The sequence below is a fragment of the Meleagris gallopavo genome, chromosome 5 (genome assembly GCF_905368555.1).
Source record: "Meleagris gallopavo chromosome 5, MGAL_WU_HG_1.1, whole genome shotgun sequence".
NCBI lineage: Eukaryota > Metazoa > Chordata > Aves > Galliformes > Phasianidae > Meleagris > Meleagris gallopavo.
The window spans coordinates 10,148,685-10,174,570 of NC_139408.1; the positions used below are offsets into that span (position 1 = coordinate 10,148,685).

At 36.9% G+C, this 25,886-nt stretch overlaps 1 protein-coding gene across 4 annotated transcripts in view; it reads left to right on the forward strand.

The window, feature by feature from the left end:
* INSC (INSC spindle orientation adaptor protein) overlaps positions 1 to 25,886 on the forward strand; it is a 129,720-nt gene that overhangs the window by 74,582 nt on the left and 29,252 nt on the right. For all 4 annotated transcript variants that reach the window (XM_085224205.1, XM_085224203.1, XM_085224204.1 and 1 more), the window contains 2 exons: positions 109 to 234; positions 25,287 to 25,458. In XM_085224205.1, coding sequence (XP_085080331.1) covers positions 109 to 234; positions 25,287 to 25,458 — 298 coding nt within the window. The remainder of the gene's footprint in view (positions 1 to 108; positions 235 to 25,286; positions 25,459 to 25,886) is intronic.

Genomic DNA, 25,886 nt, shown 5'->3' on the forward strand with positions numbered 1-25,886 from the left:
ATTTGGATATATTAATTAAGGACTCTGCCTTTCCCTCTGTCCCAATCTCAATCATGTTGTAGAGATATGTTTAGGGCTATTTTTCCAATTTCTACTTTTCATCTGCAGGAAGGAGGTGTCGTTGCTCTCTTTAAGATCTGTCGCCAGGATTATTTCAGGTGCCTTTATCCCCAGACACTGAGAACATTGGCATCCATTTGTTGTGTAGAGGAAGGGATGCACCAGCTGGAAAAGGTAGGCATTTCAGTGCTTTTTATTGACTGCATCATAAAAAGAGAAATCCCATGTTTGCTCTTTTCTAGAAACCGATAACTTTATGGCATTTGATACTGTGTTCTGTTGAATGCTTCCTTTTTCAGTGCTGAACACATCTTCAATCTTTACAAAATTAGTCGTAACAAAAAACATCCTATTAGTTATTTACATAAGTAAGCTTCCTAAGTGGGGATAATTTTTGTAAAGCAGCCAAATACGTTAGTGACTACGTCAAAAAAAAAAAAAAAAAAAAAGAAAAAACCCAAAAAATAAATGATAATTTCTGGACTCTTTAAAGTGCATATTTAGAAAATCTAATACTTCAAATAACCTTTAGAACCTAGAAAGCTTTATACCTCTTTAAATCTTTTTCCTGACACTCAGGTAGGGCATCTACTTGAGGTGGCTTGTGAGAGTTGTAATTTGAGAGAAAGAAGTGCAGATATAGCAGCCAACCGGTAAAAAGTGTCTGCTAATCAGCAACAAGTTTTCTAAAAGCCAATTTTAACTAAGATAGAAAACATAAAAACAGTATGCAGTATCAACTGTTTGGGCTTCATTCCTTTTTCACCCTTGCTATGTACTGCTGTTTTGGAAAATGAACACTTCTAGTCACTAAATCATGATCTCATCCTTTTGTATTTCATAAAACAGTCATCTTCCAGAGCTGAATAATGGCCTCTTCAAGTTAATGATAAATGATTTCACTGCCGCTTTACATTGACGTATCTTGTAATTTACTGCCACAGAATTCAAGCAAACTATGACAGAATATCTGCTGCAAAAATGAAGTCTCTGAGCTTACAGTAAATGAAGATGACTTACCTTTTTTTTGACATCTAGTTCAGATTGACACCAAAATCAGTCTAAAAGGATTTCTCATTATGTCGATAAGAATAGCAGAATTTATAAAGTTAGAGATGGAAAGGACTGATTAAACTCACCTGGTCCAGTAACATTTAACAAATTTTTAATAGAACTCCTTAACGTTGATTTCAGTAACTCATTTTCATCTGACCCTTCAACTCCCAAAATCACAACTTGGTGAAAATGAAGAGCTAGACTTTATTTCTACTTTTCTGAACAAGAGAAGGTTTATAACTGACTGAACTGTTTAGGTAATCACTTTGTCAACTTTTTTTGCCTAAAATTGTGTTACTGAGGATCTATGCGTTATGTGAGTCTAGTACATTTTTGGATTTCTCAGGAGGAGAATAGGGTATTTCATCAAAAGAAACAAAGATCTTTTCTCTGAAAGAGATTAATGTCTCTCTGAGTACTTCTGGATGTTGAACTTGAAAGGTCAGTACAATGCTATGTCATATATAAATATATTTCAGCTGGTGATAGCCCAGCTTTGTGATTGTAGAGATGAAGGAAGGGTAATAAGTGAGAAAGTTTTACCACCATGTATTCATTTACGTCTATTTGAAAGTAAAACAATGTTGATTGCCTGGGAATCAATGGAAGGTGCACTAGATTAGTGCGTATTTTGATATGAACACCACACTCATTTTTAATATTGCTGTCTTTGAGTAAGGATGATTTTTTTTCCTTTTAAAATTTGAAATACTCTTGAAAAGAAATAAAGGAGGGTTAAAAATAATAACATTCCTGAAATTACCATTGAACTTCTATCTGGCAGAAAGAGCTATTTCTATTACCCAGCTAAGCACCAGGGTGGTTGTGAAGCATTTAATTTGCTCTGACGTAAATATCATTATGATTAACTGCTACAGAAATCATCTGCTATTTTGCCTATTTTAAGCAGGTATATTTTCCCCAACTTTTAAAGAATAATTATTTTGCTTTCCAGTCATGCATCTTTAAGTATGTATATCTGCACTCTGTTCTCTTAAAGCACACTTGAGAAAGTTGTTATTACTTTTACATAATCTTGATGAACGTGCCTGTCTTTAATTACAGTTACCACGACCACATTGTTGTTGCAATGATTAGCTTTACTCTTTCAGGTGAATCTAGTTGGCTATACTTAAAATAATAAAAAATCAGTTGCTTAGAGTGTCAATTTATTATAATCATTTAATTTACAAGTGCTTTCCTGATTTTTAAAAATATGCTGTTACTTTGTGGTACATAAATGTTCTGGGTTCCAGGAACTCAACAGTATCAAATTAAGCTTTTAATGTAGAAAGAGAGTGAAGAAGTCACCTCATTTTAGCTGACTTTTGCATGTAAATAAATCGAGTTTTGTGTAACCTGTGCTTCACAAGTGGGTAGTTAGTGCTTCAAGTTGCTTATGGATTTCCACTTGTTCAGTACACTTTAGCTTCATAATCCACTGTGACACCAGTGGACTCATTCAGAGGAGTGGAGAGGTCCTGGAAAAGCGTTCACAATTTCCACCCCTTCTGTTACTCCTGTAGCTGCCTATCCCTGTACTCAAGAGAGCTTTGTCATTCGTCTTGTGGCCCTTGAGCATGCAAACTTGTTAGGAGAAAGCCCTAAAAGTATGATTATTTTTATTCTAGGCATTCTGGAATTTAAGCAAAGAGGTAGCACATAGTACAGATAATAGATGCTACAGGCAGATGAACTACAGATAATATATACTATAGATAATCCTACATTAATAAATAATACAGAAAACTTCTAAAAACAGAATATCAGAGAGGAATTTGAGTGAGGTGAGTAAAAGCAGAAACTGAAGAACAGTTTTACTTTTATACACGGAGATCTTTTTGCATATACAGCATCAGGGATGTTTCAGACAAAAATAGAATTATTTAGTGGGAGATCTGACAAATGTCTCTAATGTGAAGTAGCCTTGTGTGCAAAAAGGTTTCTATTTGAATACAAGCCTACATCTCAGCACATCATTTGCCCACAACAGTTCTTCAACCCTTTTACTTTCCAAGAGTGCATTAAATTTCTGTTTTGCAGTGCTTTCTCAGTAAGTCTTCTGTGTGTACGACATGCAGCCTTATTAAAGCCTGATGTCTGTGGTAGTTTCTCTGCTTCACATCTGTCCGCACAGTGCTTCTAGTGAACTGGTGTTAGAAGGCATAGCTTTCCAATTTTTGCCCTGTGATGGAGCTCAGTTATATGAATTTTACTAACTTTCCTGCTGCAATAAAAGAACCGCAGAGTCACTTCAGAAATAAATATCAGACAGAGCAATGTACTGCCATTTTTATTCACGTGGAACATTATTTTGTTAAAAACATGCAACTCAGCTGAGACTTAGATCAAGGCCTGACTGCCGCCAAGGAAATGATTTGTGCAAACATTAAGCAGCTGCCTAAATATCAACATTGTGCAGTATGTATTTACTTGCAGAAACTAGTTCAATAACTAGTAACAATTGTTACATTAATAAAACCTTTTTTAATAAATGACATGGCAGAAAGAATGCCTAAATATAGATTATAAATTCTTTTGAATCCTTTATTCCAAGCATATTGAATCAAATGACTTATCTGCAGAAAAAGAATCTAAAGAAAGAGGAAGTTTAAAAATTTTTTGGCTGGGAAACTAAGCATTTCTTGAAGATTTCTTAAAGAGAAATTGTCTAAAATCTATTGTTTGATGTGAGTTGCTTTTTAAGAACCATGATCTTACAGTAAATAATTTCCATCTGTCCATCATGAAAAACAAGGTTTTTCTCGGTGAGCTCTTATTGGGAGTTAAGTGAAATGTTTATTACAGAACTTGCAGATAAAACTTGTTCATAACTTTTGATTGAATGTGGGCTGATGCGATGAGTTTGAAATGGAGTTACTCTGGTTTTGACAGAAGTTAATATCTGAAACTGAAAACTCAGGGTGGTTAGAGCTGAACAAAGGAGTACGTATTAATTCTCAGCTGCTAGAATCACTGAGGTTTGTGTAGCTACAGGCTGAGAGGGAAGCAAGAGTCAAGGAGAGCATCTGGATTATGAGTGCATAAATAACTTGGGTAGGACAGTACAATAACAGCTTAAAAATTAGCATTGTGTTATTATTATTATTTTTTTTCTGATTAATGTATATATATATATAAACCTCCGATGATCTCTTTTGGTGTTTTCATAGCTTGTTAGCTTCTGGACAAGGAATTTGATGGTCCAATAAGATGATAGAGATTACATAGATACTGTATTTTCAAATAAGCTGAATTCAGGAGCTTAAAAGATCAAGGTGTCTTTTATTATTTTAGAGAAAAAATCAAGAAAATAAAAATTTAAAAATGCATTTTTAATCCACATCAAGTCTTACTTCACATTATCTTATCTCCTCTAAGAGACAGGTCAAGGCAGGGCATGAAAAGAAAAATTAAGGACTCCTAGAAATAGTTTGAAGAGGAGAGGTTGAGGGGCCCTTCTCTTGTTTCTCTCCCACAAAAACTTAACACAGAAGTTATACTCCTTTCCCAGTTTTTCAGGGCTCGCATTGACAAGTGCAATCTCAGCACTTCTATGAAGAGAAGATCATTCTTGTTTGTTCTCCAGGGTGGAGATTTTTTTTACAGGAAAAATGTTGGTCTTTCTGGATGGGAAGAGACTTTCTGCATGCTTTAAACCACAACACTGGCTTCCATGCTAAAAACATGTGAGATGATTTAGATGAAAAGAGTACAGGTGATGCATTCCTCTTTCATCTCTTTGGCTGAAAAGTCACCTCTTCTGTTTTGAAGGATGCATTTTTTTTGTGTCCAACAACATTGTTTTCGCTCACCTTCCTTGGCCAATTGTAGACTGGCTTTGGAGTTGTGCTTGTTAAATAGCAAATGAAAGCCAGGAATGGGTAAAGAGTTCTCTTCTGATTCCTTATGGAGGAGCATAACCTTTTAAAGCCTAATACAAGCAACTTCTGATACATGGTGCAGAGCATGGTGACACTTCATGTTAGCGATAAAGCTGGGAACTGTGTCTTACTGTTTTTGTTGAGTAATTGTGTAGGTTGTAGGAGAATCAGGAGCTACATTGAGAAAGAAGTATGTCAGCCTTAAGGAACGGAGTGGGGAACAACATTTTCAAAAGCTGCTTTTCACATAGACATGCCTGGTTATCAAAAAGGCTATTTCAATATCTGAGTTCGTGGCACAATTAGATAATGTGAAGTTCTAGGCTTGCAGCTCCTTAATTTACTGGACACTTCTCAATAAAGCTGTTTAATTAATTGGCAGTGAAAAATGTGCTGGGTTTGGCAAATTACATTTCTGTCAAAGCCCCTGCAAGATTCATTAAATCATATCTGGGAGTACAGGAACTGCCCTTTCTCACTGCTGGTTTCGTACAGATTAGGTGGTGTTTGCAAGAGTAGCAAGTCTTAGGTCTTTACAGAATCTGACCATTCCTGAAAAAACTGACAGCAGCCTCTTGCACTTCTAGGGCAAAGCATTCTGGAAGTCATGGAAAGGACAAGTTAGTGTATATTGAAAAACAGTGTGAAAATATGATGATCAAAAATACTCACAGATTTCACTGCAGTATCATTTTATTCTGTTAAAAACCTGCCAGACATGTAACAAATTGAAATTTGTTTACTTTATGGTAATACCCATTTTGTCAGGAAGAGAGAAAATCAGAAAAGCAAGGTGCCTTTTTTCTTCTGACAGACTAATTCAAGAGACGTGGAATTGAATCAAGACAGACATGTTAGCACAGGATTATGGGCAATGGCAGATCTCTCTAGGAAAAAAAAAAAATACAGAAAATGCTTTGGCTGAGGTCACTGCCATTATTCCAATTCTGTTAAAGTGGCAAATTAAATTATAGTAGTTGTATTGTTGTAGCCTTGATGGTCTAAGGAAATCTGTATCTGTTGTTATAATAGAAGATATTACCTCTTCTTACAAACCTTGCCTCACCTTAATCATGTTATAGGTTTCAGAAGAGGGAGAAAAGAGCCAGCAAGCATACCATGGGAGATGAACATTTGGATAGTACTGCTAAAGTCAGACAGTGTGAGACTTAGCTACGGAGCTGGTGAATAGATGTTGTTTAGAGGATAGATTCTGTTCATTGGTAGATCCTCATTTGGATATCAATTGTGGTGCAACCATTTACATGTATACTTAGCCTTCTGTATGTAATTTCACTGTAAGGAAGAAGACCACTATCTGTTTAAAATATCAAGAGCTACGCATCTGCTAGTGTGTTCAGACTTCAATAAATCTTGCAGAATAAATATTCTTCTGTCACGCTAAGGAGCATAGTAAGACTTTGAGTCAGTTCAAAGAGGTGCAAGAGCTTTTTGAGACACCTCTGCCTTTTCAACAGAGATGCACTGGCAGGCTGTGGATTTATATGTAAAGCCATTTATAAATTAAAAAAAATAAACTGGCAGGATGTCTTCTAACCCAACCCAACAATGAATATTTTAAGGAGTGCTTCTTTTTTTTTTTTTTTTTTTTTTTTTTGCTTTCGTATGAGTCCTTACCCACAAAATTATTTGTTCTTACCTTCTTACCTTTCCTCCTAGTGGAATATTTCTTAAGCACAGATGTATGATAACGTGTCCACATGCAAAAATTTCATTGTAGTCAAGCAGCCCTGTTAGATTCTGAGTTTATTCTTTTGTAAGAGCTGGTCAGGAGAAGACATTGTAGTGATATTCAAGTACTAACAGTGACAGTTTCAGAACAAATGTGATGTGCTGTCTTATCTTGTCCCCGTTCCAGAGCAGCGCTCATGCAGAGTGTGAGCTGATAAAATCAGATGTACTCCAGCTTTTGGAGGAACAATCTCTCTTCTCATCTATACCTCAGTTCATCTGTTTATACTCCTGTAATATTTTAGCTCTGGTATGGAAGAGTAAGTCTTCAGATTTTTTTTTACTTTGTGTTTTAAAAAGATACATTTCATTGAAATAGATTCTGAAAATTGAAAAGAAAAATTCCCAGACTATGCCAATTTACTCAGGTGTACTCTTCAACGAGCAAGATCAAATTGGAATAGTGCCTGTAGATTGCCATTCCCAACAAATTCGTTTTGAAGATTTGAGCTGGTGCCAGGTTCCCACTCTGCACTTGTTTGGCTCCCATATAATTTACGCATCATTTTTGCAGTCAGTTATGTTAGTATTTTATACTCTCTATTGATTTTATATTTCGCTAAGTATTTTATTTAAAGCTCTCCAAATAGCTCCGGATTTATGTTTCAAAAGTCACAGTGTTAAGAGAATTTTATAAATGAAAAATAATTTGGAAATTACCAGATGATGGTTTTTCTGTAAGGATTTAAAATAATCCTTAACCAGTGACAAGACGAGAGCAGCAAATGATCCATGAATGACGTCTGAAGAAACAGAAGCCAACACATCTAATGACAGGTGGATTTTCCCTACCTAATAATAATAATAATAATCTATCAAGCAAATTTAATTTTAAGATGAAAGAAGCAGCTTACTCAGCTCCTAAACTGAAGGGAGAAATTAATGAGAATCAATTGAAGCATTTTAAAAAAGTGGAAGGAGAGAGCTATTTTGGACCTCAAATATTCCTTCCATCCCTGACAGAGGCAGAAAAGAAACCAGGAAGATGCAGCCTTACAGAGTGACCTGTCAGAGGAGCAGCTTTCACAATCTTTTCCCACTCAGCAGGAAATCGTTGCATTGTGTATCTGCATTTGCGATGACAATGCATGTGTAAACACATACTGAATGTGCTTAGGTCGTACGCGTTAAATAGTTTAAATGGAGCCACAATAAAGTTTGAGGGAGGAGAGAGAGGGGTGTAAATACTTGTTTAAGAAGACAGACACACTAGCCTTCCTCTCACAGAATCTCTCCTGAAATTATATATAATACGAGTCAAACTGACCAATCCTGCTGCAGGCTTCATGACTCAGCATTGTTCATGATTTTTGTGACTCATTAGAAAAGTCTAGAGAGAGCTTACTGCTCAGAGCTTCTGTATTATTGTTTGGCTGATTTTTGAGCTTGCCTAAAACTTCAGCGATTTCAGAAGATTCTACACTGAAGAAAAATGTGCTGATGTGGATTTGGTTACAGAACAGGGATTTGAGTGTCTCTGGAACCTGCAAATTCATTACTTTTTCTGCCTTCTAAGGCGTCTTCCACACTTATTTTCCTGCCTGAACTCAACAATGACTCTTGAAGTTTTCTAGTGCTCTGTGTTGTTTCTTGGTTATCTATTCTTGCTTGCATAATTATGACTTTCAAATTTTTTCTCACAATTCTTGAAGCATGGAACATTCGCCAATGCATATTACTAAAAAAGCAAAAAGGGTAGAAAATAATTTCCTCATTCTTCAAAACTACAGTTTCACTGAATTATGCAGAATTTCTCACATTTCTCTATATGCTACAGAAATCTTGAATGACTAACCCCCCACCCTCAACAAAATAAACTAAGTCTCCTGGTTCCAGCTGACTTACATTTCTTTTGTGTGGACCATGCCAGTGGGAATATACAGAGCTATCTGTTACCATCTGCTGGAGTTTTTAACGCATTTGTAGATGAGCTGGTTATCATACATGAGGATAACGTGATGGAGGCTGCCAGACAGTGTCTGATTTATGTTGATCTTATGTCGATCTGATAATAAATACTGATCATCTATTGGGATGAGTCAGGGAGTGAAAACAGTGCAGAAAGTTGTTGAACAGATTCTGAGTTCGCTTCTCAGCATCGCTACTTCCTTGACTTGTTCCTTAGTAGTAGGTGAAGCTATAAAACATAGCTTATGCTCAGCTTAGAAGTTTTTTGTTTTTTTTTGTTTTTTTTTTTCTCTTTGCAAAATCACCTTTGTAAGTTTTGTACTTCCATGAGCCTTTCCACACTTCCTTGGGCTCCAACTGGAGTTAAGAATCCTGGAGCCCTCCTGTGGTGTTGTGTAAACTAGAGCTGGATCCTTTGCAAATCATGCCCCAGTAGCACTCCCAAAATGGAAACTTTGGATCCTTATATTTAGAGGAAAACTTGGAAATTCACCTTTTCTGAAAGCTCATTTTATACGTACACTTTTGCTTGAGTTTTTTTTTTTTCCCCTTGTTTTTACGCAGTAATTCCCAAAATTATTTTCAAAATAGGTGGTTAAAAATCTCTGCTCTCTCTTTCTTTTTTTTTCCCTCTTCTATTTCTATTACTGCAACCAAATGAGAAAGTGCTTTACAGAATAGAAAAATAGTACATATAGGAAGCTTTTATGATAACAACTTCAACCAGTTATGGCCGGAAGATTTTCTCAGCTTAAATAATGAGTACTTAGCATTTTACTTTTCTCACTAAAATGGTATTATATAAATGCAAACTGATCTCATGTTACTCTGTCAGTATCACTGTATTCTGACTCTGTCCTGTTAACTCTTACTGCAAGCTAAGATTTTTCCCAGATGTAGTTTGATTCCCTCCAGTATTCTTTTACAACTCAGTCTAAACTAATTGGCTAATTAGCTGAAACTCAGCAACCATTCTTAGTGACATACATTTGAAGGAAGGGCTGGAAGTATTGAATTACTTAGGTAAAGTATCCTGCATGTGCTCCCAGCAAAAACAAAATAAGTTAATTGTATAACTTGTTTCTTACCTCATATTTCTAATGAGCTAAGAGCTACCACGTGGCTTAGCTGAAGCTCACCCATGATACCTATGAGTCTTCTCATATCTATTAGAACAGTGAAGGTTAAATAATAATTAATGGCAGGTAATGTAGATGCCTGTTTGTTGTGTCAGTGTAATTTTTTTTTTTTTTTTTTAAACTTAGGCTTGTTTGCAGGAAACCACTTACATCTGGCATTCTGCCTGATTTATACTAAAACTTTCATGTTTCATAAAGCATCTTCAAAAACATTTAATGAGCAGTTGGAAAAACAATCTCATCTTTTTAAGATAATAATCATGTTTTTGAAAAGCTAAGCATCTAACAGCATCTTTCATATATCGACTGATTCTTACCTCTCATCTGTTGTTTAAGTCCCAGGCAGAAGCTCTTTCACTGACTGTTCCTTCCCTTTCTAGTACTGTTTAGAGCTTTTCAGACGACTGTAGAATTTGTTCATTTGCTGCTGTTGGTAATAAATGAGCAAGCTTTTTAGGACATACTGTTGTGCTAAATTACTCTTGATTTTCAGAGATACATTGCTGCACGTTGTATAGTAGCAGGTTTCCTTCTCCAACCAACGTTCTGGTAAGTAGTGGTAGTCCAGAGTTTCATCAGGGCTGATGTAAACCTGAGCTGGTGTCTTGAAGTAAGTGTTTAGTGGTCCTTAATTTCAAAGTAATCTGGAGTGCTGAAGATTGTCTCTTCTGCCCTTTTGTGTTTAGCTGGTTCAATTTAACTCTATCAGCTTTTAGACTTGGACCTGACAATGATCTTAAGGACGAAAGAATCTCTGTCAGACCAGCAGGTGGAAGTAGGAACAATCATAGAATGTCTTGGGCTGGAGGGGACCTAAAGGTCATAGAAACGTAGAATCCTCAGCTCTAAACTGGAAGGGACATTTAAAGGTCATCTAGTCCAACTCTCCTGCAAATAAATAGGGACATTCACAGCTAAATCAGATTGCCCAGGGCTTGATCCAGTCTTGAGGTATGGGGAATCAACTTCATCTCTAGGCAACTTGTTCCAGTGCCTCACCACTCTTGCTGTAAAGACTTCTTCCTTATATCCAAACTAAATCTACTCTCTTTGAACTTGAAGCCATTTCCCCTTGTTCTGTCACCACAGACCCTTCTAAAGAGTCTGTCCCATTCTTTCATGTAACTCCCCTGTAAATATTGAAAGGCTGCTATCAGGTCACCTCAGAGCCTTCTCCAGGCTCAGCTCTTTCATCCTGTGCTGAAAGATCATATAGGGTCAATCCCCCTGCCATAAACAGGGTCGCCAAACATCAGATCAGACTGCCCAGGATCCCATCCAACCTGGCCTTGAATGCCTCTATGAATGGGACATTCACTGTTTCATTGGGCAACAACTTCCGGTGCCTCATCACCCTCTGACTAAAAAATTTCTTCCTAATGTCTAATCCTATCACTATCAGACAATGTAAAAAGGTGATCCTCTTCCTGCTTGTAAGCTCTCTTCAATAACTGGAAGGCCACAATGAGGTCTCTCCAGAGACTTCTCCAAGCTAAACAAGACCAGCTCCCTCAGCCTCTCTTCACAGAAGGCATGAAGCCCTCCTCTGGTCCTGCAGAGGATGCAGCCACACAGGGACAGTGTAGAGGGGGGCAGTCACCTCCCTCTCCCTGCTGACCACTCCTCTTTTAATACAACCCAGGATAATGTTGGCCTTCTGGGCTGCAGGTGCACACTTGCCAGATCATGTCCCAATTTTCGTCCATCATGGCCCCCAAGACCACCTTCTTAGAGCTGCACTCAAGGAATTCTTCTCTCAGTCAGTACTTATACCTAGAATTGCCTCGATTCAAGTGCAACACCTTACACTTGGCCTTGTTAAACCTCTTCAGATTCTTGTGTGTCCACTTTTGGAGGCTTTTCAGGTCTCTCTGGATGGCGTCCTTCTATCGTGCACCACTCAGCTTAATGTCACCAGCTGAGGGTTCTCTCAGTACCACTATGTTGCTGACGAAGATGCTTAAGGGCACTGGTCCCAAGAAGGACCCCTGGGAGATATGGTTCATGACCAGCCTCCACCTAAACATAAAGTCATTGACCACAACTCTCTGGTTGTGACCATTTAACCAATTATTTATCTACTAATTGATCTAGACTTCAAATCCACATCTTTCCAATTTAGAGAGAAAGATGCGGGGTGGGACCATGAAAAAGTCCTTGTACAGCCCACATAGATGACATCAGTTGCCTTTCTTTTGTCCACAGATGCTATCACTGAGAAGGCAGAAGTCTCACCATTTTTGAGGGTTCATCTTATTACTTTGTTCTAGAGAAGATGCCCCATAAAATTTGCTGTGACCTTGCTGAAGAAGAAAGTAATTACGCCACAGCCAAGCTGCCCTAAAACAAGATAGCAACTACTAACAAGCAGAGAAGGGCAGCTTGTTGACTTCAGGGGCTGTAAACAGTGATATTTTTGTAAAGCAGAATCTGTTTTACTAGTCCCTACACTATTGTTGTTTGTTAGTAAGACACAAGTCATAACTGCTGCCTCTGTTCCTCAGAACTCTAAATCTTCTCCTACCAACCTCTGAGCAGTGAGTGGCAGCCTCATTCTGAATGAAGGTGATGTAGAATTGGATGCTTGTGGACCTGAAGCTTGTGTCCTGTGCCATTGGAGACACTGTCACATGAAGAGGTGTAGTTAGAGCAATGCAGGACTTGCATATGATGGATCCTTTTGGTGATATCATCACCTGGTCATTCAGTTATCTATAAATCTTCATCTGTACTGAATAATGCTACAGTCTGCCACGTTTTCCTAGGATAAAATTAACTTAGTGTCCTCTTATTTCTTACTGGAGTCCCTCATGGCCCAAATTAATGAAAATCACAATAATCAGAGAAAGAAAATAGGTAAAACAGGAGACAGCAATACTGAGGTTCAAGTCTCTGATAGCCTGACTACTGCTCTGAAGGCTGAATAAAACCCCTTCGGAATGTATTTTAGGTAGCTTTGTATTAGCAGTTTTTCTAGACCCTGGAAGGCAGAAAAGAATACATACATTCTAGATCCCTGGAATTAGGACTGTAATGTTCTTCTACTGCTTTGAAGAGGCCATTTCAGATAAGCTGTTAGTGGAAAGACGGGGATTTTCCAGCTTTGTTATAACACGAATTGACTTATAAAGCTGATCTTCCTATCTGTGACGTTTTCTTTACGTCCACACATGTGTGCAATAGCCACGTAGAAATTGTTTTATCTCACTGCTATTTTTAATGTGATTTGATAAGTAGGCATAATGGGAACAGCTATGACAGAGTGATAGTTATTCCTATAGAGTTTGCCATATCTGATGAAGCACAGCCTGCGCACTGACAAGAGAGCGCTAGCAAGGCTAGGATTTGCAGCTCCTTCTTACCTCGTGTGAGAGTTTTGAACTGAGTTTAACTGTCTAAATTAACTACTGTTTCTCTGTGACCTAAACTAGATGCTTGTGAGTTTCTCAGTGATGCAGGAATGGCCAGGATTCAGGGCACTGGGTTTGTCCATTACTTCCAGAACTGCATGACAGAGGTTTACTCTGCTAGGAAAAGGAAACAACAAAATCTGAGAGCTGGGATGCTGCCAAGCAGACAACCTAAAGGTGATTACGGTGATACGTAATATTAAACTTTTCAGTATTTTTGATTCCAGCTTACCTGAAAGAAATTTGATATTTAAAAAGTGATAGGTATCCACCAACCATCAAATGGAAATTATATCCATTCCATAAAATTGGTACTTAACTGTCATTAATTTTAAAGGTAGACCAATACTGTATTTTCAGCACTACCATCATCTCTTCATGTGCGTTCACAATTGGAGAACACTCACTCAACATGTGTTGTTAAGGTCACTTATAGATTTTGGTAAAGATTTACTCTAGTGATAGTGATGCATGAAAGCACTCCAGAAGGCAATAAGTAGCCATCAGCTAACTTTCAGAGACTAAACAAACAGTTCAACGTAGGGCACTAAGCTTATTATCAGTAAGCATGGAGGAGCAGTTCTGGTCACAGCACTGGGAGGCTTTTTTAAAGTACAAATAAGGAAAGAATCTGAGCCACTATACATTTGAGCATTGTACCTGCAGAGTTCTTGAGTAATGAAATCCTACCTGAATTTATTTCTAAAAGGCTTATTCTGTGGAATTTTTGGGACATAAAATGAGAGATAACTGAATGTATCTTGAAAACTTCTTTCAAGAAATGTGACTCACGCAACATAATTCACACATTGTGTTATACAACAGTGGCACCCAGTGGAAGCTGGAATTATGGCAACGTTTCTGTTGCTGGGTTCCTGGTAAGGGTTGCACAGATCTATCTTGAGTTTAAAGCTGTGGACACTGATTTGGAAAGGTAGGTCTATGCAGACCAAAGCTATCTGCAACCCGAGCGTTCTACTAATTTAAGCACTCTTATCTATAAACAGGACTTCTCATTTTAATTATTTAGACTATCAGAACATTTATATATCAACTCACAGCAAACTCTAATAGCTTCACTGAGTGCAAAAGTAACGTTGTTAACAGACCCTTGACTCCCAAAAATGAAGTGTTAATGTGCTCAAAATATTGCAGGTAAAATCACTTTTAAATTTAAATCAATTTAATTTAGATTTTTTGATCCCATTAAGTTACCAGAACTTACTACTGACTAGTTACTATTCAGTGTAAGATATACTCTCCTAATTTCTGGAAAAATGACTGCTTATTTTAATAATAATAGGTAGCACTGTTACAATGGTATTTATCCAAGAATTACATAGAGTTAGATAAGTAGATTTTATCCATATTTTATAGCGTAGGATGCAGGAGCAAAACTAAATTGCTTAGGAATAAGTTGCCTCAAATGTATGAAATGAACTTCATGGCAGATCCATAATGTTGCACCACCCTCTAGATGGAGGAGAGAGTTATGTAAGCTCTGTGCCTTTACTGTGCTGGCTTTGCCTTCTCGATTGTACTGCAAAAGATGCCACTGTGACTCAGAGTAGGAAATCTGTGAGCTATTTCCCTTCAGTTCATCTTTCCTCACAACAGGGAAGCCTCGAGCACCTTTAAATATGAAATGATGCGCTTCCATGTCATTTTTAGCACAGTTTTACTACTTCTTTGCTAGAGAGCTTTCTCGTTTGTACAAAGCAGTTAAAAGACTTTTCAAAAATGTTGTGGAGAGAAGACACAGCATTCAGAGCCTAGGCCACTGGAAAGAGTATTAGGACAGAGAAGTTCAATTAAACAGATGAAGACTATTATTCTGAAAAAGGGCAGGTAATTGGAACACCCTTATATAATTACAATATATTTTTTCTCAGAAAAAGAAAAAAAGAAACAAAGTATGGCAGTTGCTAAAAGTGGTAATGGAAAAGGTGGAGATGACACTCCTCTCTTCTTCCCATTTCTCTCTTAGTTTTCAAAGTAAACTGTGGGCGCTGACTTCTAATCTTAAATATAAGCCAGTCAGGGTAAGCTTATCCTAACAGAAGGTATTTCAATGAACCAGAAGAGAGAAAAACATGGATAGATAAGAAAGGATGCAACAATCAAATACCTTTTCAGTAAAGTGGATTAACTTTTAAAATTGAATTAAGAAAGATCAGTTGTACAAGCTCATTGAAAGATGTCTGATTAGACTGGATTTTTAAGCCGATTGGTTTATGGTCAGCTGTTCTGTATAGAAATGTGATTGCACTTAGCCTTAAAAAACCTCCCTGCTTGGCACAGGTACTGTCTTGTGTTTGCCGTATCCGTTCACCTGGGTTTGTAATGACTTTTGTATTTTAATGTTGGTTAATGGTGCTCTTCAGTAAGACAACCAAGGATCTAAGCCATAAATGTCAATCTACCCACTAAACTGTGGCATACCTTGTACATACCTCCTGAACTTTTGGGATTTAATAGATCTTGCTTTCAGTTAACAAAACTTCATGTTGTTGTGACAAACTTATGCTCATAGTTTTTCAGAAAGAAATCTTAGGTGAGGAGAGAAATCATTTAATTAAATTCTTCAATCATCGGTGTTGTTGCTGTCTTTGCTATTGACAATACAGAAATTATTTTGTAGTGGAACTGTATGGTAACTAATGCTATTGGTATTTGTCTTAGGTTGTAGGAAAAAGAACAGCTGGGTACCAAGAATCTGTGATGCTAAGTTTTGTATGCACAATGCATGCACGGAGTCCTTAGCAAAAAACTGACAATTTCATAAATATTTAGAAAATAAAGCTCCAATTATTTTGTGTAATAACTGTTGGCTATGTTATTAAACAAATTCATAGCAGACATTGTGAATAGAATATCTCCAGGTGTCTATACAGTCTGAGATTACTTGGAAATATTAAGACGTAGTAAAATTTTGGACTACGTGACATGAGGAACAATTTTTAGTTCAATTAAGTCTTGTTCCTCTGGAAAGAGTTTTATCATTGACTTCATTAGAGAACAATCAGACTTCTGGCTGTCAAAGGATTAACGTGCTTGAAATACAAGGCAATACTATTCAGTATGGAACTAAGCCTGTAGCATAATATAGTGAGATCGACAGTGGTTCTTAGTACACCAGGGATTTGGACTAAGCCAAAATTTTTGAATGATTTTTAGTCATCCTTTCTTCTGAAGTGAGTTATAAGTAAAGGTCAATAGAGAATATATAAGAAATAGTGGCCTGAAATTTTTGTTTGAAGGCTACCAATATGAGGATAAACAATAACAAGATGTGCAAGATTTATTTTTGGGGGCTATTTCTAAAAAGTATTTGCACTGACAGATATATTTTTTCCCCACCAAGATCCTTGTTGACTTTCCATGTGGTACATCGTTTATATGGAATCTTGCTTTATGTTGCTGTCTGTCTTCATCAGACACAGTCAAAGACTGTACACCCAAAGTATGCTAAATTCCCTCAAGTAAAAACAGTGAAATTGATATAACACAATTTTTTTGTGCTGGTGTTCCTGTAGCAGTCTCTATTACTTGCAATGCTAGCTCAGCCATGTTGTGATGCTTTCCCAGGAGTGAGAAAGATGTGGGGAGAGTTTTGCAGCATACCTTCAGTTTTTAGCAGAATTTGAACTATTTATAGAAGTTAGGTATACTTTGATCATACGTTATGCTCTCTGGACACAGTATTAATTAGCCCCAGTGTCAGAATGACTTGCTCATACGCCCTGTCCTCCAGTTGTCACCTGTTTCTGGTTTCTCCTCTAGATGCCTCAAAATGTTGTCTGCACTGCAGCAGTTCTTCTTGTGCTACTTGCAGACTGCCAGATGGCAGGATGAAGCCTGTTCACATGCAGTTTTTAGCTCAGATTTGGACTTTACAGATATGAAGGATTAGGTTAGTTTGGAATGTGGAATCAGTTTTTACTGCGTATGTGAAGTAAAGCTTGAGTGCTATTAGGGGTCCTAATATTTACTACTTGCTGAATTATAGGTTCCTTTTGTCACAACACCTCTTGTGAGTATTATCCTAACACTGAGCATATTGGCTCACAGCTTAGGGATTATTAAAATCAATCAGTCAAATAAACAAAAAGGCCCCAAGAAGACACTGACTAGGTGGCAGAATCAAGGCAGTGTTTTGGGTTTTCTTCAACAACATACATCTTGCTTCTTAGATGAAATCTAAGTTGACTTTTTTATCTTTTTCTTTTTGCCTTAACAAAACATTTCCATCCAAAATAACTTAAGAATGTCCTGGCCTATTGAACCTGGACTCTGCACACTTCGTAATTCAATTTCAAGCTCTGTCGTGGTTTTCTAATAGAATAGAAGAGTTCAGTTGGAAGAAACCCAGAAGGAACACAAAGTCTAACTACCTGATCACTTAAGGCCAACTAAAAAGTTCAAGCATATTAAGCACATTATCCAAATGCCTCCTCAGTGCTCCTGATGTATCTCATTTGGAAGCCTGTCACAGAGTTTGACTACCCTGAGGCAAAGAACTTCCTTGTATCCAGTCTGAGTCTTCCCTGGCACAACTATATGCCATACCCACCCTTCCTGTTCTTGGAGGGGACAGGCACTTCCCTCTTTGCACAGGGAAGGATGTGAGAATGGGCTATTAAAATAAGCCTGACTTGCAAATATGATTTTGAATGCAGATTGGGACTATCCCAATGTCTAAATGTTCCACTATAGTTATCTTTGCTTGCTCAAAAAATAATCTCCATTGGAAATCTAACAAAATTTGTGTTTTTCTTCCTTCTTCAGTGCAGCACTCAGACACAAGCTTAGCTTTAATTATGTTTGCTTTCCTTGATAATATGCTCCTTTGTGTTGAGACCTGATAGGAGAGAAATCGACATTCTGGTGGTAAAAAGATTCAATTTTGTCAGTCCCCCAGTATTGCCCCTGTTTCTTCTATTACAGAATCAATACAGCAGCTATATTTGACTGTGCTGGGAGATGCTAATGGAGAGAAAAATGCTGAGATCATCTCATCTGATGGTTCATTGTAGACCTCTGACTGCTAATAAAGATTCCATGCAAACAGCTGATCCTAAACCCGAATTTCTTATACTTAAAGCAATTCTGAAATTACTTTATTGACACTGCTGCCATAGAAGTAAATCAGTATTTGCAGGAGACCCAAGAAGACTTTTCTGTCCAGAGAGAAATCTCAGGATGAAATAGTTTGAGTCTGCTGCAGCCAGGAAAGTTCCATCAATTTTCACCAGATGAAAACTGCTACTTTTCTAGATTCTTTTTTAAAAATTCTTTTTCAAATAAATATAGCAATTTCCTCTGTTGTTATTACAACACGAATGGACTCTTATTGAGTTGCTCACTAGAAGTTTTATAGCTAAAGTGCTGAGAGTGTTTTCATTATAAATGGCTATCATAAAGCTCTATAACTTGCCTGTAAAATTTCTCTGCCAATGAAAATCTTGCACATACAAGGTCAGTTCTGGAGCTAATTTATTTAAATTAATCTATTAAGAAATTTGAACAGCCATCGTGAAGTAATGAACGTTGCAAACAATTTTATTAACGCTTGATACCTCTTAAAAACAGTAAATAGTTTTAGAGATGGCAATGTGAATAAAGCACAGTCCTTTATGGAAGTTACATGTATTTAGATGCTTTTGATTTTTAACAGGCTGCTGTATATATTTAGTACATTCTGTTTGGTAAGTGTCTTATAGCTACGGTGTACTTAATCAGTGTACATGCGATTCAAAAACTGTAGAGACCTTGTATCCTGTGGAGATTGGATATTTCTTAGGCTAAATTTAGAGTATCCTTGAAGTGAGAGAGACTTGGAGGGAAAATTGTTTGCATAAGGATCTCTGTTTCTGAATGAATTTGCAGAATCTCATATTTAAATAAGCAGTAAAGAAAGAAGCACCTTGTGCTATCGTAGTTGCCCATTTACTCTCTGCCCAGTCTAATACAGGTCTCTGCTCTCTGCCATGGCTTTTCATTGTCACCCCTGAGCACAGGATAGGTTTATGTTTCTTTCTAACTTCTTGGTACTATATTCTACTGACCTGTTTGAGAATGTTAGTCTGATGGAAGAAGTATTCGAAGTTACAGCAATAATTATTTTATTAATGTCTAAGCATATCATGTTAAGATTTAAAGTTTGGGCTTAGACATGTCTAGATTTCTAGCAGAAATACTGTCAGAAACTTTTTGCTGAGAGAAGAAAGACACAGTGGAGAGTTAGATTAGCTGATAATGACAGATTCTCTGGCTGTGACCTCCGTGCTGCATTTTTTGGATAGCAGCACTTCCTCATTATTGTAATAGATGAAGAGGGTCCTCTAAAAAACATGGCTTGCATGTGGTTTGCTTTTTTGCTCATGAAGAGGTGCACTAACAAACACTTCTTAAAAATGAAATTCACAGTGTCACCAAAAATAAACAATGCAATGTAATCAAATGTGTTGAAAGAGCATTCTTGTTTTTAAATGCCAGACACCAGGTGTTTGAGAATGTCCTCATGCCATGCAGTGTCTGTGACATTATTTATTTAAAACTAGATGGTCCGAGCATGTTTTTTTCAGTGAGTGTATCTCATTTTCTGGAGTGCCTTGCTATGCAAAACCCCGGAGCCCCTGTTAGGTTATAGGAATAGGATGTTTTTTGTTTTTGTGTTTTTTTTGTTTTTCCTACTCAGACTGTGATCCCCCAGGGTAAATAAAAATGAGGGCTATGTTAACACTACTTACATACGATTCTTCCCTAATTCAGACTTCAGGTCCCAGAATCTTGTTCAGCATTATTATATAACTCATGACAGTTCCTCTCATCTTCTTGCTGAGTTCTTTTTGTGTCTGTGTTGCTTCATTTTAATGAAATTCAGACCCCAAAGTATAATACATAAAGCCTTATCCATTATTTAAAAGAAGCAAACTTATGCTTTCTGGAATTTATGAAGCAGATATCAAGAAATTCCTACAAATAGGAATAGATTCTTGCAACTTTAAAACAAGCCAGCATATCCAACCCACCAAAATACAGGGCAAGAAAATGATGAGATCCTTGGCTTCTGTCATATGTCATGGAACTTACAGAATTTCATCTCTATCTTATGTAAACAGAAATAGTTCTCCCCTATTCTTGTATACTCCTGAGATTTCAGATAAGTCATTATTGTGATTCTTTCAGCTATGACAGAAAGGAAGAAATAATTTAACAAATGCTGAGTACTAAGACTATTACAAACCCCTCTTTTTTTCATGTCACTATAGTAATTTATGCTCGGTAGTTTCTCCTCTACTTTATCAGGACACACTAATTCAACACGTATAAACATCAACATTGAGTAGAAGGATCTGTACTGCAGATGACATCTACATATTGAGAGTGAATTCCTTCTCAGTCTCTTCTCCTGTGCTTTGTAGCCACTCAGCAGCTATCTTACAGAACTGAAGGCATAGGAGGAAGTAGATTGGGAAAGTCGGATGTATCTTTGGGTGGCAGGTAGTAGTTTGAAACAATGTAAACTGTGATTTATGGCACTGGGCAGATATGAACTGCTAGGTTAATAGTAGTGTAGTTTCTTTTTTAAAAAGATACAGAAATAATATTTTAAAAGTATCATTTAGGCCCTAACCATGTGTATTGATCTTCAGACTTGAGGGACTTCAAAGCCATTTGTTCCCTCATTCTTAAAATGGAGACAAAGATGTCTGGAGGTTGTCTTACTGATTTTGTCCATCCTTTCTACACAAAAGATTTGTTTTCTTTTAGCTCCCGCTTCTTATGCGCAGCAAGATTAGATCATCTCTATCTGCCATAGTACACTCACTGTGAAGTGATTGCTTTTCCTGGGCTTAAAGGAGATAAAAATGTGTATAAAGTTTATCATATTCACTCTTACACAGCCCAGAAGAAGGAACTCATTTAATCTTTGTGACTGATTTCTTCCTACAACATGGCTGCATGGTTGCTGCTTATGCATTGCTATTTTAATGCAAACTTCAGGCTGAAATGCTTGACTCTTGTTTTTTCTTAAATACATCTAATAATACTCCCTGTATAGATCAGATCATCTTCACATTGACCCCTGATCGCTAAGCACCAGGAAAAGCAAATACCTTTCCAACAATATGATCACATTCTGAAGGATGGAAATTTAATAATATTAGTTGAAGTAGCCATGAACCAAAGCACCCACTCAAATGCATAACTAAGATAACTGCCAGCAGTTTTAATGCTTCTGAGTTGGTAACCATTCAGCCTTTACTCAGCTCTGTACTATTCTGTTGAGTATGAAAGAAGGGCTTATATTTGTAAGGTCCCATGGCCCCTGTACAACAATCATTACAAAAATCCTTTGTGTTTTGTTCATTGGTCAATGCTGTTGCCTTGGAATTTCTGCAGTAGCCTTGATTACTTGAAATCACATTTCTGGACATTTTAATGGCATCGCTCTACTGATATATCATCACACTTTCAAAATAGATGAATATATCTTCATCTGGTATAAATCAGCATATTTCTCAGTAGAGCTAAGGCATTTTTTATCTGTAGAGCACTTTGCAGAGCATCTGATCACAGGTTCAAGTTTGCCTCATTGTGGAAAGCAGAGAGTTAAGACTCGTCTTGAGTGTAATATTTCAAACTGAAAAGTCAATAATGCAATTCATTGCAAGTTCTGTATTGATATTTTTATGAATTGCCAGCATTTAACTCACAACAGTTCAACCATGTTTACGGATGTCTAGCTTTACTTAATATTCTCAGGTATGCTTAAGAAGGAAGAGGGCTGCCCTGGAATTCATTCCTGTTGCAGAGAAAATAAATGATTTCCTTTCAGAAGACTTTATCTATGCAGTAAAGTGGTCAAGTATTTATTTTTGTCACTTGGATGAAGTTTATGTAACAGAGCAATGCTTATAAGGATGTAAGTTCCTGGCATTTTTCCATTTATCAATTTTGAAACATTAGTGATCAAGCATTTACTGAACACCATTCCTCAAATGCAGGGTCTCCACAGCATCTTATTGCATTCATGGAATTCATTTGTTTGCGTTATCTGGCTAACTGGTCCTTTTGTATTGCCAGGGTGATGAACAGATTTGACATTTAGCTGATTACTCCACCAAAATTAAAAGGAAAACAGGGCAGTCATCCAAAGTTCCTTTCAGTGTGAAAGCTAATTATAAAAATGCTTTGAGCAGCAATTTCTTTTTGGATGTTAAAGTGCTTTTATTAGATTGTTCCCCTGTCATTTTAAAATTTATTGCTAGACACTTATAAATGGGGTTGCCTGCTGGGGCAGAACTATTTTATTTTAACTTCTGTAGTTATGGTGGGAGCCAAAAGGGTACAGAATGTATTTTAGGCAGAATTTGTAAGTTTTTTTTTATAATATTTTGAATTGAAAAGAGGAAAATTAACCAATGCTGGCTTTTATGGATTTAAGAAGTAAATTCTTTATTTATTATTAAGAAAATAATAAATCCACTTATGTTTACAATTAAGCAACTTCCCATTTTCAAACACAATTACTTAGTAAATAAAAAAAATCAGATATGTAATTTAAAAGTTGAGTAGAGACCTTGTCTTCTTGGTGGCTTGTGTTCTGTAGTGTATATATAAGCAATCAGTGCTGCTGGAAAAATCTAACCCTGTGCTTGTACCTCTTTCAGAAGCCAGTACTTGTTCTCAAATATCATGAAACTACTCCAAAATCATTTTGCTGAAGTCATTGAAAAAAAGTTGGCCAAGTGAATTTCAACCAGTAAATTTGGGGCTAAGTAGTACTTTATCCTGTTATCAAATCTTATAAGTAGCTTCTTCTGAAATATTTTTTTTTTATTGCCTTGGAATATCTTTAAATTTTCATACTGACTGTTGTTATTAGTATCCTTCAGGCCCCAGACAAGGTGTGACCTGGGGAAGTTTCAAGGTGACAAAATTGGGTGTTTCTGCATATGATATTGTCTAGCACACACTGGCTACTGAATCATCTTGTGAGGACATATATTAATTCTTGACACTGAGATCTATTAATATACTGTGAAGCCAAGAGAATGATGTGAATCTGCTGTTTCAAACTGTAGAATTCTGCCATAACTAGGAGGAAATATTTTGCTATAGGTAGATTAATGTTGAAAGCTTGTCAAGGAAAAGTTTAATGTCGAAAATTTATTCTTCCTCTTCTTGCCAGTGCTTCAGGTTCTCTACTGAAACCCATTTGTAATCTACAAAAAAAAAAAAAAAAAAAAAAAGATTTTTTTTTATTTATCTGTTTTAGAGTTCCAATGATATAGTCAATTGCCTATTAAAAAGTGTATCCCAATGAGATCTTCCAGAGGGTGAATTTTGCTCCCATCAACCTGAGATCTTTTCTTGTAAAATATATTAATTGATATTAATTGTGCTTAAAAAATAATTCATGCTCATTGCAGGATACAACATTATGTATTAATATAACAAAAACGTGAGTTGGAAATTTGCTAAATACACTTTGTGGAGAAAATAGGGCTTAAGATGTATGTTTTGAGGAAGCCTTGAATAGACAGAGAATGTAGTCAGAACATGCGTAAGACGCTTTACGAGTTTTTTGTTTTGTTTGACTGTTAAAGTGTATTTCAGAGGTAAGCCTTGATAATTTCTCTTGGTATCTATGAAGTCCAAGCAGCTTATAAGGCAACTGACTCCATGCTCTTTCAGAACTTCAAATAAGTAAAAAGATCAGTTTTTAAAACAGATACTCAATGAAGTTTGTAAACTGTCCCTATAGTTCATCCATATAAAGATTTTCGTTGGTGAATTTGACATTACGAGCATCTTTTGGGATGGACTTGATGATCTCAAGAGGTCTCTTCCAGCCCCTATAATTCTGTGATTCTCTGATTCATGCTCTATTTGTTCCCTTCACACATTTACCTACCTACTTGATAGTATGATGTATGATTCAGGAACATGTTAAAGTAAGGTAGAAGCAAAATCCTGTTACTTTGAAAGTTCTTAGATTATGTCCTTGTACACAGAGGACCTTCCTTTGCTGGCTTCGAATGTTAACAAGTAATACACCTGTGCAGTTTAAGCATCTTGTTGGCTCCACTCTGGTCCACCCTTTCATTGTGTCAATGAATCTCCCGTAATCCAGAGCAACGTGTGCATATGTGATGTATTCAGCTAAACTGCATAAAAAATGAGTTTAGAACACATCAGACATTCTAAAAGCATAAATCTATGTAACTTTCAACCATGTTTCTGTTCCTCTTCTGAATAAACAAAGAATAAATGGATCTAGCTCTAATAGAAAACCCACGCATACTCATCTGTCATGGTTTATGGATCTGTCTGTAGTGGTACTTTCTGAACCTGCAACATGTTCAGAAAGTATTTGGCAAAAAAATCTGCCCATGAAGGTCTTATTGCACACTTGAGCTCAACTCTCTCAATGGGATACATTCAAAAGATTTTAAACAAGTCTGAGCAGAGCAGCAGTTAACATATGCTTATCAGGGCTTATTTTCGGAGGAGTGCTTTATTGAGACTTCTGTCAGAGAATAATTTCTTTTTTCTTTTGACAAAAATAATTTCAGCAGAATGAGGGAAAATAACTTTAAACTGGAAGAGGGAAGATTTAGACTAGATATTAGGAAGAAATTCTTTACTGTGAGGGTGGTGAGACATCGGAATGGGCTGCCCAGGAAAGCTGAGAAGCCCCCTCCCTGGATTCATTCAAGGCCAGGCTGGATGGGACTTTGATCAACTTGGTCAAAGGGAGGTGTCCATGCCTATAGCAGAGGGCTGGAACTAGATGGTCTTAAGGGTCTCTTCCAACCCAAACCATTCTGTGATTAAAGGAGAAGTAAACAAAAGTCTTTTTGTTGGACAGCAAGTTTTTGTGTTGAATTTAGTTTATTTTCTGAATTGAAACTTCTTATGTCATAAATACTACCAAATTTAAGTCATTCAAAATAAACTGAGTAGTTAATCCACAGCCCAGAAAGGAAGACTGTAAAACCCCTCTGTGTTTGCAAAAATGTTTATTGGAGTATTTCCAATCTATACCTTTTGTTTTTCCATAGGTTGATGGAATACTGTGCCTGGCTGACATTCTTACTGATAGCACCCATTCAGAAGCCACTCATGCAGAAGCAGCGGCAGTAATTGCACAGATCACATCTCCACATCTCACATTCACTCAACATCTCAGCAGCTTTCTGGAAAATATGGAAGAAATTGTAACAGCGCTTATTAGTAAGTTCTTCTGAATCTTTCCAGTTAAAATGACAGCTTGAAGCTAGGATCTTTCATTAACCGCATTCTGTAAAGAATGTTTGCTATTCTCTGCTTTCCAGATAAAGGAACTCAGCCATTTTTTAATTCTGAATCTGGGCATTCTGCACCTACTAATAGTTTTAACTCCTGTCCATTTTTGAGTAAAATTTAAGCGCATTTATCAAAGTAATATCCATGTGGCTACACTACCATTAGAACCTCCAAATGAACTGAGCCAAGGATCCTCCTGTCTCATATTTGTCTCTAAAAGGGACTTTCTAATCGTTCCTTTACGGCTGTTGTGTTTTCTAAATTTGCTGTAAGTAGACTGCTAGAGGCATCTGAACAGACTTTAGATGTATTTAGCAGTTATTGCAATGCACCACAAAGGACAACCTTAATAATCC